This window comes from Eschrichtius robustus, chromosome 4 (assembly GCF_028021215.1).
Source record: "Eschrichtius robustus isolate mEscRob2 chromosome 4, mEscRob2.pri, whole genome shotgun sequence".
NCBI lineage: Eukaryota > Metazoa > Chordata > Mammalia > Artiodactyla > Eschrichtiidae > Eschrichtius > Eschrichtius robustus.
In genome coordinates this window covers 31,113,170-31,132,602 of record NC_090827.1, presented here as the reverse complement: position 1 = coordinate 31,132,602, position 19,433 = coordinate 31,113,170, and the positions used below count along the sequence as shown (strand labels likewise).

Below are 19,433 nucleotides of genomic sequence, written 5' to 3'. Positions count from 1 at the left end.
TTGCTGAACGTGGGCTTTCTCTAGTTGTGGCGAGCGGGGGCTACTCTTCGTTGTGGTACGCGGACTTCTCATTGCGGTGGCTCCTCTTGTTGCGGAGCACGGGCTCTAGCCGTGCAAGCTTCAGTAGCTGTGGCGTGCAGGCTCAGTAGTTGTGGCGCATGGGCTTAGTTGCTCCACGGCATGTGGGATCTCCCTGGACCAGGGCATGAACCTGTGTCCCCTGCATTGGCAGGCAGATTCTTAACCACTGCGCCACCAAGGAAGTCCCTGTCATGAAAATTTACTGTATAAAGCAGTTAAGTAGGTGGGTACCTACCTTTTAACATATTCTGAAAAATAAAAAATGAGAGGAAGAAAGAAAGAAAGAAAAGAAAGGAAGGAGGGAGGGAGGGAAGGAAGCTGTGTTCTCCCAAGCTGTTTCTTAAAAGAATTTGGGCTGCTGGCTTGCACTCCTTTTTGCTGCCCCTGTAGTCACTTTCAGAACTCCATGGTGCTGAGTTCTTGGTTTGCTTAAATCATTGGGCTGACTTTCTGTCACTGCACATTTTCTCCTCTGAAGGCCATGACATACCAGCCTTGTTAAGAGTTGAACATAAACTGGAAGACAGACAAGGCATTAAAGAAACTCTCATAAGGTAAAGAATACTACTTTTTCAGTTGAAAGGAGCATTGAAGAAAACCCTCAGAAATCTCACAGACGTCAATGAATTGGTTAAAAACTGGTCAAATATTTGTTGAGTTCTTTGCCCAGCACTGTGTGTATTTGGCATAGAAAAGAAGTATAATGTGTTTACTCATCCCAGCAAGTTGGTTGAGGTGGGGAGGGGAGATATAAACAATTATCAAGCCAAACTAGATTGTGTCATAGTCTTCGGGATGGCAGCCCCAGTAGTTCAGAAAACCAGAGATCAAAGGATTTGAGAAGTTAGGGAAATCAGGGTGAAGGTGGAGGCAAATGGGATTTTAAATGATAACTCACGATGCTCAGTCCAGGTCCGTGCAAGCCTAACTAGATGAAGTCTGTAAGCAAGTATGTGGTGTGTCCATACGAGAGTTCTGTTGTCTTTAGGGCCCTGGTGACCCTAGATTTCTCTTCAATGGAGCCAAATCTGTGTTTTCTAAAGGCAGAAGACAAAAGCATATCAGAGATGGTTGATAATTGAGGAAGTTATTAGGTGCTGCTGGCATTTTTAAATGTTTAAAAGGCATTGGAGGGCTTCCCTGGTGGCGCAGTGGTTGAGAATCTGCCTGCCAATGCAGGGGACACGGGTTCGAGCCCTAGTCTGGGAAGATCCCACATGCCGCGGAGCAACTAGGCCCGTGAGCCACAACTACTGAGCCTGCGCGTCTGGAGCCTGTGCCCCGCAACAAGAGAGGCCACGACAGTGGAAGGCCCGTGCACCACGATGAAGAGTGGCCCCCGCTTGCTGCAACTAGAGAAAGCCCTCACGCAGAAACGAAGACCCAACACAGCCAAAAATAAATTAAAAAAAAAAAAAAAGGCATTGGAAGATCTAATGTAAATTGCACATATAAATGTGGCTGTTTAGAGCTTTCTAGTTTAGTGTTTCTCAAACTATTCTTCAGAGGCTCAACCCGAATTGAGCCTTGCTATGAAATCAAATACATAATGGTTCACTCCCCCCCATCCCCACCCGTAATTTTTCTCAGGTGTATATAATAAACCTACTGTAAGAAGGGGTCTGATTTTGCCAAAAGTTATTTATTTATTAGTTTTGAAGTTTAATCAGTGTTTTTGGTGGTTAGCAAAAAGTGCTATGAGTTCCAGGTATCCTGATATCTGAAAAAATTTGAGTAACACTGCTCTAGTTTAATTTAAAGTTTTGAATATGAAGCTAAACATTTCTTCCTGAATATGAGTCATTAGGGTTCAGTTTATTCACCATTAGTGACTGGGCAAATTTTATTTGAATTAAATCAATTTAATCAATTTAAGTGATGCTTAAAATTTAATTTAGACTCTGTAATCAATTATCCATATCAACTACATTTTTGATGTTTTATGACTACAATATATTTTGTACTTAACATAGGGAAAAATATGTTTCCTGTTCAGAAGATATGTCCTGTGCATATCAAGCAGTAATTCTTATATTTTTGATTAATTTTATAGATTTCAATTTGGTTACTTGATGTAATAGAGAAAATTGAAGCATAAACTTATGAAAGCATTAGGAGAGGAACTTCCTTTAGGATTTTTTCAGAATTTTTTTTTTCAGTTTGTATTTGGAAGATAGCAATCATTACTGAAATCAATAGAAACTTAGAAGTTGAAAATAATAGAGAATAAACTAATGTATTCTGGATACTTTTGCATTTATTTGGTACACAGTTTGAGGCAGGCATTGAGAGTTACTAAACATTTTTTAAAAGGATTAGTTCATAATCAAAAGTAGATACATATAATTTTTATTTAAAATCAAATACTGTATTCATTTTTAAAATTTAAGTGTAAAATGAGGTTAGTCAAAACTAATGCAAGCAGTGGCTAATCTCTGTATAATAGTACTACAGATAGTTTGTATTTTATTCTTCTAAATTTTTACATTGAGCCTATATTGTCTTTATAATAAGGGAAGAAAGCAGTTAAACTAATCTAGTATCTAGTAATTTCAGCCAGCTTATTATGAAAGGCTAAACTACTTTGACTTTGTGGCACTTTCTGCTTTCTGCCTATTGAGGCTAGAAGAAAATAACCTTTTTGTTTTTCCAAATGTTTAATTTATTTCTTAATTTAAAATTAGTGAGTTTAACCCTAAAGATCAAATGACCAACCATAGTTCCCCAATTTAATTGTATAAAATATGACAGAAAAAAGGCTGTTAGACTTTTAAAAACTAACTTGAAAATTTTCTTTATGTATTATATATATATATATATTTTTTTTCTTTTCTGCATTCTTTTTTTTTTTTTCATTATTTATTTATGGCTGTGTTGGGTCTTTGCTTCTGTGTGAGGGCTTTCTCCAGTTGTGGCAAGCGGGGGCCACTCTTCATCGCGGTGCGCAGGCCTCTCACCATCGCGGCCTCTCCTGTTGCGGGGCACAGGCTCCAGACGCGCAGGCTCAGTAATTGTGGCTCACGGGCCCAGCTGCTCCGCAGCATGCGGGATCCTCCCAGACCAGGGCTCGAACCCGTGTCCCCTGCATTGGCAGGCAGATTCTCAACCACTGCACCACCAGGGAAGCCCCTTTTCTGCATTCTTAATCCTTAGCATAGTGGTTTCTAAACTTTTGTACTTTTGAATATCCTTTGGTCATTTGTTTAATTTTGCCCTAACCTCAGCTTCCTAAATGATTTTCACATATTCTTAATATTTAAGGTAATAAAAACAAATTTATATTTGGAAAAAATAGTGAGGTCAAAGGGAAACGAGTTACTCTCATTATCTCTTAGGCTCTTGCCATTTATCTGGGTTTTGAGAGATACCAATTTATTGATGAGACTCTCTAAAACGTCATTAGAAAATATTTATTTGAATGTGTGTATGTGTGTGTGTGAGAGAGAGAGATAGAGAGACATACATTCATTTATTGATCATCTCCATGCTAAGTCTTTCGTAATTGTAATCTGATGTAAATTGTTCATATTAGGCCCTAAAATTTATTAGGGAGGGATGGTTGTCTAGTTTTATGAACTTTTCATAAGGTTACATAGACATATTAAGTCCAAATATATAATAAGTATGTTCTGATGAAACACTGCATTGTTTAATCTTCTGTTACCACAGTTAGAAAGAAATAAAATAGAGATGTTTTTCAACATGTAAATCTTCCTGTTGAGCTGAGGTGAGCTGTGGATCTTTGACCTGTGCTTGGGCAATTCCATTCCTCACAGATGCTGCCTTCCCGCCCGTATCCACACTTACTTGCTGCCTTAGCCTAAAGCACCCCGTCTCTTCATTCTTGAAGACATAGCCTTTGAGTTGGAAGAGTGGGCCTAGCTCCTAGCTCGACCCTAGCCTGCCCAACAGTGGCCTTTATTGAAGGTCATTGCTGCCCTTTGCTTACAGCTTAATATAGAGAATATAATATTACAACGTAGCAAAGATTTGTCAATCTTGCTTAGGGCCTTGTTTAATGCATTCCTTTCTGAATGCAAGCATGCATTCATTTTTTTCTTACTTTCGTTCTGAATCACTTTTTCATTACCTATAAAATGACGGTATTCACCCTTGAAAATATATTTATGGGTAGGTAGGTTGCTTGAATAATCTCTGACTAGCTGCCTTGTTGTGTAAGTCGATTTTTTTTTCTCTCTAGAACTTACCAATTTATGTTGTTTGGTGGGGGGGGGGGGCGGTGCGGGGATTTTGCTTTGTGTCTGTTTTGTTTTGATTTCATCTTTGAGGATTTTGTCCTGCTGAATAGGCAAGGAGATCTTGCTGCTTGGGAAAGAAGGGGAAAACAGCTGTTGTAACTAACTGTAAGCCTGCTTTTCTGGCTAATGCAAGCTGTTAGCTCTTTGAAAAGCAGCTACTGTAGTCTGTCCTCTAATTCTGGCAGGAGCATGGGGATATATCCTCTGTTTGAATTTCAACATTCTGTGGCTTGTTGTCATTGCTGTTCCTTCAAATGCACAAGACTATCTCTTCATTGCAGCTTTGCATCACCTATGAAAGATGCAAGATGAAGCGAGCAGGCAGAAGGGGGAGCTGGGAGGAGCTCAGCAGGGCTGATCAAGGCAGCCATCTTTGAATAGCTTGCCCCCCAGTGGGATGAAGCATCTTTTTCATCTTACATAAGCAGTCCACCAACGTTTGCAGATCCATCCCATGCTGACCTGAGTGTTCTTCCATGTCCCTGCTGGTTCTTAGCCCTTCCAAATGCCATCCTGTATTCTTAACTGTGACCTTCGGGTATATTTTGTTTCTTTAAGTAGATTCAACATCTTTGCTCTTTGTGATTGGGGTGTAATTCATAGTGCCCGTCAAGTTTCACAGACAGTAATTATTCAAGAAATATATTTCCGCTGTTTGGCAGAAATGCTCACATAACTGTTGTCATGCCTTTGTCAGGTAGTTTAGGTTACAAAGATAGTATTTTGACAAATGGAGGAACTGTGCAACCATGTAATTGTGCATTTAGTGGAAGGTCAGACACATTCTTTTTGTTTTTAATCCTCATTCTTTATTATTTACTTATTTATTTATGGCTGTGTTGGGTCTTCGTTTCTGTGCGAGGGCTTCCTCTAGTTGCGGCGAGCGGGGGCTGCTCTTCATTGCGGTGCGCGGGCCTCTCACTATCGCGGCCTCTCTTGTTGCGGGACACAGGCTCCAGACGTGCAGGCTCAGTAGTTGTGGCTCACGGGCCTAGTTGCTCCGCGGCATGTGGGATCTTCCCAGACCAGGGCTCGAACCCATGTCCCCTGCATTGGCAGGCAGATTCTCAACCACTGCGCCACCAGGGAAGCCCCAGACACATTCTTTATATTTGTAGATTTCAGTGTTTTTTCTTTTTTATAAGGACGCTCATATTAAGAGGCTAATATTTTATGGTTACAGTGGCTTCAAATGCTTTGTTTCACATTATATGTATTTGCTGTTAGGACTTAGGATTCTGAAGGACAAAAAGCACCTTTGCTTTTGGTCTTCCTCATTATTCATATGCAAATTTCAATCTGTGCGTGCCTGCTAGTGTCTTTCCTTTTGATAGGCGCCTCTGTGAGAGATGCGTGGAAGGTAGAGAGCACTGGAGTTAGGAAACCTGGGCCCTTGTCCTGTCCACTGGCTCGGGAGCTTTGAGCTAGTTCTGCAGTCAAGGCCTCAAATACCACAACTGCAAAGTAACTAGGAGATGGCCAAGTTTCTTTTGCCTCTAACATTCCTCGGTTCTTTCCCTGTGTTTGTAAATTACAGCACTCATTACAGCCTAGTGAGGGTGTAAGTGTGGAAGAACCAGTTTTTTTTGAAGCTAGATATATGATTAAATGAAGGTACTGATATTTGAGGCTTAATTACAATCAGTTAAAGCAAGGCTTAAGGTGTAGTTTGAGAGTAAGTCTTTCTGTAGTTATGGACACACTTGAATTAATGTAACTCAGCCATCTTATTTTTCTTTTTTTTTTTTTTTTCCACACACACACTGTATTTTATTTTTACAAGAGCCATCTTATTTTTCTACTTCCATGTCTTCCTATACGTTTTTTTTGTTTTTTCCTCTTAGACAACCGAATAAAGCTGTTTTTTTTTTTTTTAATTTTTATCCTGACCACATCTTGACAAAGAAGTGGACTACATGGGACTATAAAAGGAGCTGGTACATTTTAGAGGGTTTTAAAAGTTAATGTACTGGGACTTCCCTGGTGGTCCAGTGGATAAGAATCCACCTTCCAATGCAGGGGACGTGGGTTTGATCCCTGGTAGGGATCCCACATGCCACGGGGCAACTAAGCCCCTGTGCTGCAACTACCGAGCCTGCGTGCTCTAGAGTCCTCATGCCACAACTAGGCACGCCTCAACGAAAGATCGCGCACACTGCGACGAAGATCCCGTGTACCGCAACAAAGACCTGACACAGCCAAATAAATTAAAAAAAAAAAAAAAAAAGGTTAATATATTGGCCACATCTACACAAATTGAAGTTGTCCTGAAGATTGTTTTCATGAAGAAGCAGGACACGTTCATCTGGGCTGTGCAGCTGGTTACCCTTTCTACAAATTCCCATCCGAGTCAGACTCATGGTGATTTGTTTGTTTGTTTTTGAAGAAACCTCACTGAATCAGCTTTGGAAGAATCTGAAAATGAATCAATGGCCAGAACCACATTCTCTGCCCTGCCCTGGGTTGCCCACCTGGTTGAGGTTAAATGGAACAAACTATAGACTGTAGTGTCTTCTGCAGGGAGCAGGGCATCAGCTAGGGCATCAGCTAGGACATCGCTGAGGCTCCAGGCCAGGGAAGGCCTCAAGTTGTAGAGAGAGCTCATCAGCTTGCTCTCCACCCTGTTTTGATAATGAGTTCCTATCCTGTTTGGGCCCAGGGTTGATTAGTCAGGGTGAGGAAGGATGCAAAACTTGGTGTCATTGAGAGGGAGACCTGGGAGGGGATTTTAAGTCATTTAGTAAACTTTCTTCTTTCTTATCCCATCCCTGGTACTTTGTCCATTTTTGAAATGATCTTGCATTCCACTTCAGGAGAGCTGGGGGTGATAGGTATTCTTTAGGAAAGGATAACTTGTTAGTGCTGGAAGAGATATGCTGGGAAGCTGCATTCTAGAAATGGGTCTTGATTTATAAGAGGGAGCTCTCCTTAACTAGAAATAAGATTATACATTTTAAAATTAACCAGTGAAAAGAAGTGACCAGGTAATACCAGGAAAATTATTATTTAAGACTCTCAATATGCTTTGTGAACCTAAACTACTGAAATTCTCCATGGTTTCTGGAAGGAAGGGTTGTACTTTGTTTGGAAGGAGAAAAGAGGGCAAAATATGTTGGTGTAGGGTATTTGGTAATGACACGATAGGCTTGTAAATCTTCATGTTGGGTTTTTAATTCCTCAGCTTTAGTTTTTTCATTTAGTGGCACCCGAGGGAGTTAACAGGATGAGCTCCAGAGGAGTGCTGATTTACTTTAGAACTTTCCATGTTAGAAGCAATAGAAACTGGACAATTTTGCCGGTAACCTTTGGGAATTACTCTGTTTGTCTTCCTGCTGGAGGCCCTTACAAGCAGCTGATTCTCTGCTGAAAAAGTGATAGGAAACGGCCGAGGAGCCTGCCTTTTAAAAAAAATTTTTGGCTACACCGCACGGCATGTGGGATCTTAGTTCCCTGACCAGGGATCAAACCCATGCCACCTGCATTGGAAGGCGGAATCTTAACCACTGGACCACCAAGGAAGTCCCAGGGAGCCTGCTTGAACTTGGTGGTTATCGGTTGGTAGGAGAGGCCTAGAGGGCAGAACTAAAACCTCTAGGTGGAAATGAAAGAAAAGTGGATTTCAAATCAGTGTAGAGAACGACTTTCCAATAGTCAAGGCTAGCAGAAAGGGAGGCAGAGGTTTTTGTCATTATATTAAAGATATTAAAGACAGGTTAGAATGGCCTTTCGGAGGAAATATGTTAGGGTAGAGATCAGCAAACTTTTTCTGTAAAGGGTCAGGTAGTAAATATTTTAGCTTTTTGGGCCATATGGCCTTTGTTGCAGTTACTCAACTCTGCCTTTGTAGCATGAAGGCAACCGAAGACAATATGTAAAATGTGAGCATGGCTGCTGTCTGGCCTGCTGGGCTGCCATGACAAAATACCAAAGACTGGTCGGCTTCAACCACAGAAATTGACTTCTCACAGTTCTGGAAGCTGGGAAGTCCAAGATCAAGGTGCTGGCTGATTTGGTTTGTGTTGAGGGCCTGCTTCCTGGCTTGTAGATGGCCAGCTTTCTAGTTGTGTTCTCACATGGTTGGGGGCTGGGGGGGTGTGCGGGGAGAGAGAGAGAAAGAAAGAAATTGATCTCTTCCTCTTCTTATAAGGCTACTGACCTATCAGAATAGGACCCCACCCTTATGAACTCATTTAACCTAATTACCTCCTAAAAAACCCTATCTCCAGATAGAATCACATTAGGGGTTAGGGCTTCAACATATGAATTTTGGGAGGAATGATACAATTCAGTCCATAGCAGCTGTGTTCCAATAAAATTTTATTTATAAAAATAGGAGGTGGTCCAGGTTTGGCCCAAGGACCATAGTTTGCTAGCCTGTGGTCTAGAGGAAATCAAACACATCAGAAAGTAGACTAAGTGATCTGTCAGCACACTTCGAGTTCACCAGTTTTGTGAATCTGTGCTGTTTTGGTCAAAGACTCAGCCAAAGGACATATTTGATGTCTATCATAGCTTGACATCATTAAATGTTCTTCTATATAATAAGATCCTCTCCCCACTGTAAAAATCCTGAGCACCACTAAGATGTGGTTTGGGGGAAATTATTTGGATTGAGTTGGCAGAATTTAGAGGTTAAATGTACAGTCTCTAGTTTTAGACTGTCTTGGTTCACATCTGCCACTTACTAGTTATGTGATCTTGGGCGAGTTACTTAATTTCTCTGTCTCAGTTTTCTCATTTATAAAATGATGATAGTAGTGGAATTTACCTTATAGCAATGGTGTGATGCTTAAATAAGTTAATACATGTTGAGAGCATAAAACAATGCCTAGCTCATAGTAAGTTCTTGGTAAATGTTATCTATTATTATTTCTTGAAATAAGAGATAGTAAGGGAAACCAGAGGGAATATGATTTCGAGTTAAAGGTGAGGTAGCTGTCAAAGATTTAGGGATGTTTTAGAAAATAAACAGCTTTGGATCACATTGGAGTGTGTGCTTCTGTTTAAGAACAATAAAAATGCGGTAAAGGGAATATGAATATTTTTCTAAACAACCTTTAATTCTCCTATCCTAGTATTATTACACGTTTGTACTTGTCCACATCCCATTAGACCCTTAGCTCATGAGGGCAGGGGCCATGTTTATTTACCTCCCATCACTTAGCAAAGAACATGGCACTTAGATGGTTCTCAGTACACATTTCTTGAATAAATAATTACATTTAAAATGCATCTTTATTTTTTCCACATCTGATTAATTCTAATACATCTAAGTTTATAACATATTATATGGCTTAAAAACCCTCAGTATTTTTACTTTATAAAAAGGAACAAGCAAGTATGTTTGATAAATCAAGATTGATAAATCTTGGAAGATTTATGTTATCTTTTCATTTGTAATTTTCTATTTGTGCCATAGTTATAAAGTTTTTGTGACTTATGATTGTAACATTTTTAGAGTAGAAGTATATATAAAAATATAATTTTGGTTATTCTTCTCTAGAATTAAGGATTAAACTCTAAACATTAAAAGAGAATTTTCACTGAACTTTTGATCAGGATTGCATTTGTGGAGCACTTATAGTTTAGAAGCTGCTTTGGTCTTTTTTTCAGTGAATCCTACATAATATATATGTATTTTTTCTTTTTCTCTTTATACCTTAGATAACAATATCCAGGAGTGGAATCTTGAAATAGAGTCTTCTTTTGATGTTATTAGTTCAAAGCCAGTTTTGGGTCAAGCGATTATAGCCATCCCTGAATTAAAAATACAACAGACAAACAGCGTTGAACTTCATCATGGGGAAAGGATTGTTAAACTCTTTGTGAAAATTGACAAGGTGAATGATGGTACTTCCCGAGAAGCACTAAGATGAAAAACAGTGTTGTTCAAAAGAAATGCTTAGAAAGAAGGACCTGAGTAGTAAAGAAAAGTGTACTTTTTCCATTTTTTTCTTTACTTTTAATCTGTTATATATTTTGTGTGTGTGCAAGCTAAGGAATGATTTTCCCAAATTTTAAGATTAAGAAAACGGAGGTTATGTGATTAATTTGGCATCCTCTCCTCTCAAAAAGTCAGGTGTGTTATATTTTAATTTTTCTGCAGTATTTGGAGTATCCTAAATCCAAAATACATTCTAAACATCATACTTAAATGCTGTGATTATTTTTGGTATTTGTAAACTATTTTGAATATTGGTACTTATTCTACATATAGAATTCTAATTCTAAACTTATGATCTTTCATAAGTAGAAGTGGACTGGATTTTACCTTTTCTTTTTCCTTTTCTTATTCCTCTAATTGACAATTGTGAGCTGAAAAGGATAGAGCAAATCAGCATTCAGTAACTGTTCAGATAAAGTAAGAGCTCAAAACACTTTTCTAGTTCTGGGCTTGAAAGAAAAGTTAACCTCAAAGTCCAATTCTAAATGTTAAGAATGTAGAATAAATGTTAGCTGAGTGTTGCAATGGGAAGAGCTGTTTTTCTGAATGCCCACGTTATTCTGTTGTTTGCTTTCCCTTCTGGTATGTTAATCCATGCTAAACTCCTAGCGTGTTGATTTTTAAATATTATCTATGGATTGGTATAATTTGGCATAATACAAGGAGGGAGATTTATATTGCTCTGTGCTTATCTATGAGAAACTGATGTGATGCTCTGAATTACTATATTATTTTGCTGAAAATATGCTACAGATTACTTAGACTGACATATTATTTTTTAAAAGAGTGTTACTATAGAAACTTGGTGGCCTCATGGACATGGAAACCAGACTGGGTACAACATGACAGTTCTTTTTAAGCTGGATGGAGGCTTAAGTTTTGAAAAATCAGCTAAGGTAAGCAAATACTTTAAGATATTTTCTGAAAAAAAGTATATTTCTTGTTAAAATAGCAATACAGATCTTTGTAGGAAAAGAAGAAACCAACAAAACTTCTGCAACCCCACCACTCAGAGATAATTAGTAGTAATAGTTATATGCATTCAAAAGCTTCTGGTATGTGTATATTTATATTTTTTAATGGACCAGACTTTGCACATTATTTTATTTATAAATATTCTCCTACTGTGTTTTAAATTGTCCTTTATATCAAACTAATAGATATATATAACTTTACAACTCAAATATTAGTACAAGGTTCATATGAAAAATAGAATCCCTTGTCCATCCAACCCTTTCTGTTCCTATTTCCTACTCCTCAGAATCAATAATATTTAACTTTTACTTATACGTTCTGCTGATTACCTTCATTTCTCCAAATAACATGCTTCTACTAGTGTTTTCTAATTTTTCAGTTTTGTATATTATCTGTTGACTTCAGACCTAGAGGATGAGGAACCTACATGATTCTCTCTGATGACTCCTGCTTGGCCCACAATGTATACATTTTGCCTCCCTCTACCCTCCCAATGTAGTCATATGGCCATTTTTTGTTAACTCAATATTCAGTTTTTATATTATTATATTATGAAAATACTGTTCAAAGCTGAACCACATGGTGTCCTAAAATTATTTTCTTTCTTGTGCAACTTTCTGTTTTCCTCAGAGTTAATAATTGCCTCATGTTTCCGGTTGCTTTGTTTTCCCTTTTACTTCCTCTAAATCATATACAAACTCTCTAACATACCTTTTATTTATTTATTTATTTATTTATTTATTTATTTATTTATTTATTTATTTATTTATTTATTAAACATCTTTATTGGAGTATAATTGCTTTACAATGGTGTGTTAGTTTCTGCTTTATAATAAAGTGAATCAGTTATACATATACATATGTTCCCATATCTCTTCCCTCTTGCATCTCCCTCCCTCCCACCCTCCCTGTCCCACCCCTCTAGGTGGTCACAAAGCACCGAGCTGATCTCCCTGTGCTATGCGGCTGCTTCCCACTAGCTATCTATTTTACATTTGGTAGTGTATATATGTCCATGACACTCTCTCACCCTGTCACATCTCACCCCTCCCCCTCCCCATATCCTCAAGTCCATTCTCTAGTAGGTCTGTGTCTTTATTTCCGTCTTGCCACTAGGTTCTTCATGACCTCTTTTTTTTTTTTTTCCTTAGATTCCATATATATGTGTTAGCATACTGTATTTGTTTTTCTCTTTCTGACTTACTTCACTCTGTATGACAGACTCTAACTCCATCCACCTCATTACAAATACCTCCATTTCATTTCTTTTTATGGCTGAGTAATATTGCATTGTATATATGTGCCACATCTTCTTTATCCATTCATCTGATGATGGACACTTAGGTTGCTTCCATGTCCTGGCTATTGTAAATAGAGCTGCAATGAACATTTTGGTACATGACTCTTTTTGAATTCTAACATACCTTTTAAATTTAGTCACACTCACCTGGTAATCTGTCCACTGTTTATTATTACTATTATTTTTCCTTTAATTTTTGTTAGTTTTTGAAACTCTCTCTCCTAGAGCCATTTTCTCATCTCCCTGATCTTGCTTGGTTACTCTCTAGACCTTCTACTTAACTGTTGTCCTGAAACTTCCTTTTATTATCATTCTAGGAATTCCCATCATCTGTCTTCTAGGAGCTCTAGGTATTTCCTTCATCTTTCTCATGGATTAAACATGGGGTCCCGTTTCTTTGGACCCATGTTTCTCTCTCTCTTTTTGGCTCTCTACTTTTGGTGAAACACTTTCTCCAATAGATTCCTGAGAATGTGTTGTAGATAAAATGTAATTACATTCTAATTTCTATTTTCTTGTATAGACCTGTTTGTGTTTGCTTCTGGAAGCTTTTAGGATTTCACTGTCTTTGATAATTTAATATTTGAAAATTTGAAAATGAGTAGATTTTTTAGTTGTGATAGTCATCTTGTGGACTCTTCTGATCTAGAAGCTCAATCTGGAAATTTTCTTGCATTATATCATTTATCATTTTTCATTCATTATTTTTGTTCTATTTTTCTGGTACAACTATTAATCAGATTGGACCTCCTAGACTGAGAAATATTCTTAGATTTCCCCTTTTATATCCCATCTTGTCTTCTTCTTCTATATTCTGGGAGATTTACTGGATTTTATCTTACATTTTTAAATTAGGTATACTTTTGTTATCACTTAAAAATTTTTTTAAAGTTTTTTGTTATTTTATTTAAAAAATTGCATCCTATTTGTATTTCATGGTTATAATGTCTCTCATTTCTCTAAGAATTTTAACTAATATTCTGAGTAGTTTTAAAGTTTTCTTTGTTTTTGTTTTCCACAGTCCTTTATTCTTCTACTTGTTTCAGTATCTGCCTTTTACATTAGAGACTTTCCTGGAATGTCAGTTATTCTTGGTGTCAATTCATTCTGAAGATTAAGCACAAAAATGCAGATGAGAAGCCCTGTATGAGCCTCAGTGTTCAGTATTCAGGTGGAAATCCATCTTTATAATGTGGTGATGCCCACATGTCTGTAGCTATAGATCTTCTCTGTGTGAGTGTGTGTGTGTGTGTGTGTGTGTGTGTGTGTGTGTGTGTGTTTAGCCTTGACAGTGAGGACATTCTCCAATCTCTTGTCTGGGGAGTATAAGACTAGTTGTTACCATTCAGGGAGTTTAGTGGCAGAAAGGGATTAAAGTTCTGACCATCAAACATAGTTTCATCAGTTCTCCCTCTCACGCTGTGCTGCGTGTCCTCAAGCCTCTTTGATTCTGAAAGGCAAAATGATAGGTGAGCTTCAGGACCCCTCCTCCAAACAATATACTTCAGTTCTGCTTTCGGAATGAGAACTTCTAAGTCACTATACATGAAACTGCATCTTTATGTTACTTTAAACATTCTAAAATTGAGTTCAGGGTTGGAATTGGAGCTATCTAGAGAAAACAGTGGAGAAAAATAGCCTCTGTCCTTTAATGCTCTCAAAGTACCTTTAGAGAAGGACCAATCCCCCCCTACCCCGAATCTACCAGGAACTGATATTTAAAACAAAATACAATAAAAATGTTTCCCCCTGAAGACATAACCATCTGTTTTGCCTCTAAATCTATGAATAAGCTTTATGGTAACCTCAGTTAGAGGATAGTGAAGGGCACAATTTGACTTTAGTCTAAAGAAATGACTAGGTCCTGCCGAGTTTGGGATACAGCACTAAGGATTGGAAAGAACTGCAGTTTGGCTGCTTATTTAGTCCTTCAAATGCCATTTCTGTGTATGTATGATGGGACAGTAAAGATGAGGTAACTTGAACCTGGCTTATGATAGTGTATAGTAAGTAGAAGCAATATTAATTCCTTTCAGAGATTTCCTCTTTCCCCTTACATCAAATTTTGGTGTTTGCAATTGGCTGTGGTTGTACTCTGGTGTCAACTTCCATTTGGTATTACCTCTTCTGTGGGCCAGACACCATGCTCAGTTTGGAGCTATACCCTTCAGGAACTCATCTTCTGTTTTTCCTTTGTTTAATTATGCTCTATGTTTTCTGAGGCACTGTGAGTGTATGTGTGTCCATAGTATATACAGGGAGAATGTCCTAGAGCTGTTTAAAGAGCCAAGACTTTCCCTCTCATTCTAACTCTGTTGGCAGAAGACGTGTGCTCTCTCACATGTTAAGTTTCTTGTGAGTCATCTTCATGAAAGGGTGAAAAAGAATGAGTCATTCCAACTTATCAAAGAGAAAGAAGAGGAACTTCCGTGTTGTTTTGTTTGTGGGAAACAGTTCTGTTTCAGTTCAGGCTAATATGGTTGCATTATTGTTTGTTACATATAAAGATGCCACTCTTGGAATTGATCAGCAGCAGGAGTGAAGGAAGATGGATTGCTCCACTCCTTGTGTTAATGCATGTCTGTGAAACGCACCCTTTGGCTGTGGCTGTTGTAGAGTTTGTTATTTTTGGAGCTCATTCATTCACTAAATACTTAGGGAGCATCTACTGCATTTCCACCATTTTCCTAGGCTCTGGTGATAGAGCGGTGAATAAGACACCCTGTCCATTTCTTTCTGAGATCTCAGTAAAATTAATAATTCAGCTGGGAAATTAAACAATTAAACAAGCAATTGCAATAAAATGTGATAAGCACTCTAGAGAAATATAGAGCACTGTGTGAGTACAGAGCAGGGGCATCCTGGGAAGATTCCCAGGGAAGGTGATAGCTGTCTCCTGGGGGTTAAGTAGAATTTGACCACGAAATGTAGCAAAGAGGCAGAGGGACAATAGTATGTCAGGCCCAGGGACTCAAAGGAGTATTGTGTGTTTGCAGAGGTGAAAGAAATTTCAGTGTGGCTGTGTTTGAGTTTGAAGTAGAACCGGGATGTTGTAAAGGTAGGCTAGGGCAAGATCCCACAGAGCCTAGTGAGCCATGTGAAGGAACTAGACTGTCCTGAGGACAGCGGGGCTTCTTTGAAGGGTTTTAAGGAGAGAGCAGTGATCATATTTGTTCTACAAAGATTGTGTAGATCAGATTGGAAGAATGACGGGAGTGGGAGGCCAGTCAGAAGACTATGGTGGTAATTCAGGCACAAGATGATGATTGCTTGGTCTGTGGAATTGCTGAGGAGATAGATTTGAGAGAGATTTTGGAGGTAAAACCACCAGGCTTGATGATGTGTAGGGATAGGGGAGAAGGATGAGTTAGAAATGATTCTTAATTTGCTGGTTTGGGCCATTGAACAAGTGGCAATTCTGTTCTTTGCGTTGAAGTACTCATAAAGAAGAGCGGGTTTGGGGGATGAGATAGGATGAAAATTATTTCTGTGTTAGACGTGTTTTGTGTGAGTGACTGAGAGATACCCTCAAAATAATATTTGATGAGCATTTCATTATATGGGTCTGGAGTTTAAGAATTAGATCTGGGTTAAAGATATAAATGTGTAAATCAACAGAATATAGATAGTTGTAGCCGTGGAAGGGTTGCATGAACAGGATGGCTAGAACAGAACCCCTGGGAGTTGTAGTAATTAAGCATGGGCGGAGACGAGAAAGCCACAGAGGGATCCAAGAAGGAATGGCCAAAGAGGTAGAAGGAAAGCCAGTTAGAGTGGGGAGTCACAGAGGAAGAGAGTATTTTAAGAAGTGGAGAATGTTCAGAGAGTGTCAAATGCTGTAGGGAGCTCAGGTGAGACAAGGAGTGAGAGAGATCCTTCAGATTTGGCAATAAGGAGATGACTGGTGACTTCAACCAGAATGGAAATCAGATTGCAGTGGTCAGAGAATGACTGCAGCGGGGGAAGTAGAGACAGTGAGTACTGGCAGCTCTTTAAACATGTTTCATGGGAACCACACTTGAGCCAGGTGGTGATGATGGCCAGTTGGGGTCAGAAGGTTGACTACATACTGTGCAAATAAGTGTATATATTTTAGAGAGCCAGGTTTTTCACGGATGGAGAAAGGTAGTATATGTATAGAGGGGAAAAGCTGGAATGGATTGGAATTGCAACTGATAGTGTGGACTCGTGACTTTCAGTATATGTAGATAGATATAGAAATAAATATAGATGTAAATGCATGTGTGTATGTGTTTATAGACACACACACACAGACACACACACACATACACACACAGACACACACACATACATATTTCCTAGCTCTTTCCAGGCCTTCTCAGAGGTCCTGGGAACAGCGGCAGTCTATTAGCAGTGAATGGAGCTAGTCTCCAAATCTTGGTTTTTAAATAACACTCTACTAAAAGGAATCAGGGCTCTTTGGAGAAGTGACTGATTTAGAGGCTGAAGCCTAGAATAGCTTGCTGCACTGGAAAGTTAGAAGGTACTCAAGAACGATGGAACAGGGACTTCCCTGGTGGTCCAGTGGTTAAGACTTTGCCTTCCAATGCAGAGGGGTGTGGGTTTGATCCCTGGTCAGAGAGCTAAGATCCCACATGCCTCACGGCCAAAAAACCAAAACATAAAACAGAAGCAATATTGTAATAAATTCAATAAAGACTTTAAAAAAATGGTCCACATTAAAAAAAAAATCTTCAAAAAAGAATGATGGGACAGGTCAAAAGGACACAGAGGTCAGTTTAATGTGCTCCCACTGGCCAAATCTGAGAGAATTTGAGCATGAAAATAAAGAGTGGTAGTAAAATATTATAACCCATTGAGCATAATAAAAAGCCTTGAGTGCACACTGATACAAATAAATACACGCATAAGTATTATTTAATATCATTCAATAAATGAGAGAAAGGAAAGTTATTCTTTAAAATGGACTGCCAACTAATTAATAAATGTAGAAGGAATAATAGAACTGAATAATAATTATTTGATAACTAACATAGTTATAACTAATTCAGGCAAGAAGTAGGAATGGATGCTAAACTAGAGGGTAAAGTGGCATGAAATATGGGATCTTTATATAGCCTCAAAGCACCTTTTAACAATATATTTATTACTTGTAATGGAGAAAAAAATATAGTGGAGGAACCTAGCAGGTGCCATCTTGATTAAGTGGCGGTGCCCCCTGACAAGCTGCAAGAAGAAGAATATAGCCTCACTTCCTTGATAGTCCTGTCAAAGCAGATAACCAGGATCTAATCATGAAAAAGCACTGCACTATCCCAAATTGAGCTCCGTTAGCCCAGATCTTCAAATCTACTTCAATCTACTGTAATCCTCAAAAATGTCAAGGAAAGACTGAGGAACTCTTCCACATTGAAAGAGACTAGAGAGATGTAACAGCTGGGTGCAGTGCCTGATCTTTTTTGCTATGAATGGTGTCATTGGGGCAACTGACAAAAGTTGAATGGGGTCTCTGGGTGAAGGGTGTTTAGGAGTTCTTTGTACTATCATTGCAACTTTTCTGTGAGTTTGAAATTGTTTCAACCTGAAAAAGGACACCATTAAGGGAATAAAAAGCAACAAAATCCTGATGGGAAAGGGCCAGTAGACAGGGAAAGACTGATAGTATCTCCATCTCAACTAGAGCTAGCTGAGAGAGGGCAAGGTGTGTAGGATAAGGTAGGGAGGATGGCATCAGCGCACTGGTGGGTGGATTCACTTGGTGATGAGGGCTCTGGTTTTGTTGTCATAGGGGTAAAAGATGAAATAACATATAGAGAGGAAAAAATGGAGCTTAAGGTTGGAGGTACTTCGGAAGATGTCTAGGACCCCTTGAGGTATATTTTCTTTCTGTGAGAATTTCAAACTCTCTTTCAGTGGAGTTTAAAGGGGAAAAGTGAACCTGAGAAAGAAAGTTTGGGGAATTCTGGTCAGACAGTGCTTTTCTCTCCTGGGATCTAGGATGTAACGTTGTCTGCTGAGAGTAACGGGGGCCAGGTTAGACACTTGAGGAAGGTGAAGACTTGAGAAAGGGCTGGAGAGGGCTCAGGCACCACGGTAGGATTGTGAGGCAGCACCTAGGGCCCAACTGAGGTTGAAAACTGTGCATCTTTTTATCTGAGAGTCAGAATATCTTCACTTAGAAAGAACTATTGATTTCTGATTGAGTCATTTTAGGCTAGTTTGGTGATGTTTTGCAAGCTGTTACAGGTGTGTGGTAGGTTTGAAATTGTTTTCTGAGCCTTCTGCCTACCCTGCTTGTACACATGCTAATTAAATCCTCATATTTGAGCAGTACTTTAAAGTGTGAGGTAAGGCTTGGGTCCGAAACTAAGTATCTTTCTCTGCTATGGTTTTTGAAATTATCTTATTTCTAAAATGTTATCTGAACAATAATTCTGTTCATGTAGGAGTCTTAAGGTACTATTTTATTTAGCCTGTTAAAGCCTTATGATAACACTTTAATCAGTTTTGTCTTTTGCTCCTTAGAAGCTTCAGAAGAGAGCTGTGAAGGTGATTAGAGGAAGAAAGGATAAAGGAATAAGATAATTTAACTTGAAGGCGAGCTGATTCTTTAGTATGTTATTTACGGTATTTTTTCATTTAGGTGTGGGGCAGGACGAGAGCTTGAAGTGGAGCATATAAGATCAAGGTTACTCTCAGGAGAGGCTATGCCCTAGTCAGGGTTGTTTATTCTAGAACAGGTAACTGAGGAACATCTCAGAATTCATTTGCAGTGGGAACTTTAAAGAGTGTTTATGTCTATTTGTCCATTTGACTGGGATGGTAGAGGTTGGATTGAACGATCTCTTGTGCCTCCCTACACTTCCATGATTGCTCAAAAGAGGAAACCAGG

At 38.8% G+C, this 19,433-nt stretch overlaps 1 protein-coding gene across 2 annotated transcripts in view; it reads left to right on the top strand.

Annotated features, from left to right (window-relative positions):
* MANBA (mannosidase beta) overlaps positions 1 to 19,433 on the top strand; it is a 119,733-nt gene that overhangs the window by 14,534 nt on the left and 85,766 nt on the right. For both annotated transcript variants that reach the window (XM_068542513.1, XM_068542514.1), the window contains exons 6-7: positions 10,005 to 10,180; positions 11,070 to 11,180. In XM_068542513.1, the coding sequence (XP_068398614.1) occupies positions 10,005 to 10,180; positions 11,070 to 11,180 (287 nt within the window). The remainder of the gene's footprint in view (positions 1 to 10,004; positions 10,181 to 11,069; positions 11,181 to 19,433) is intronic.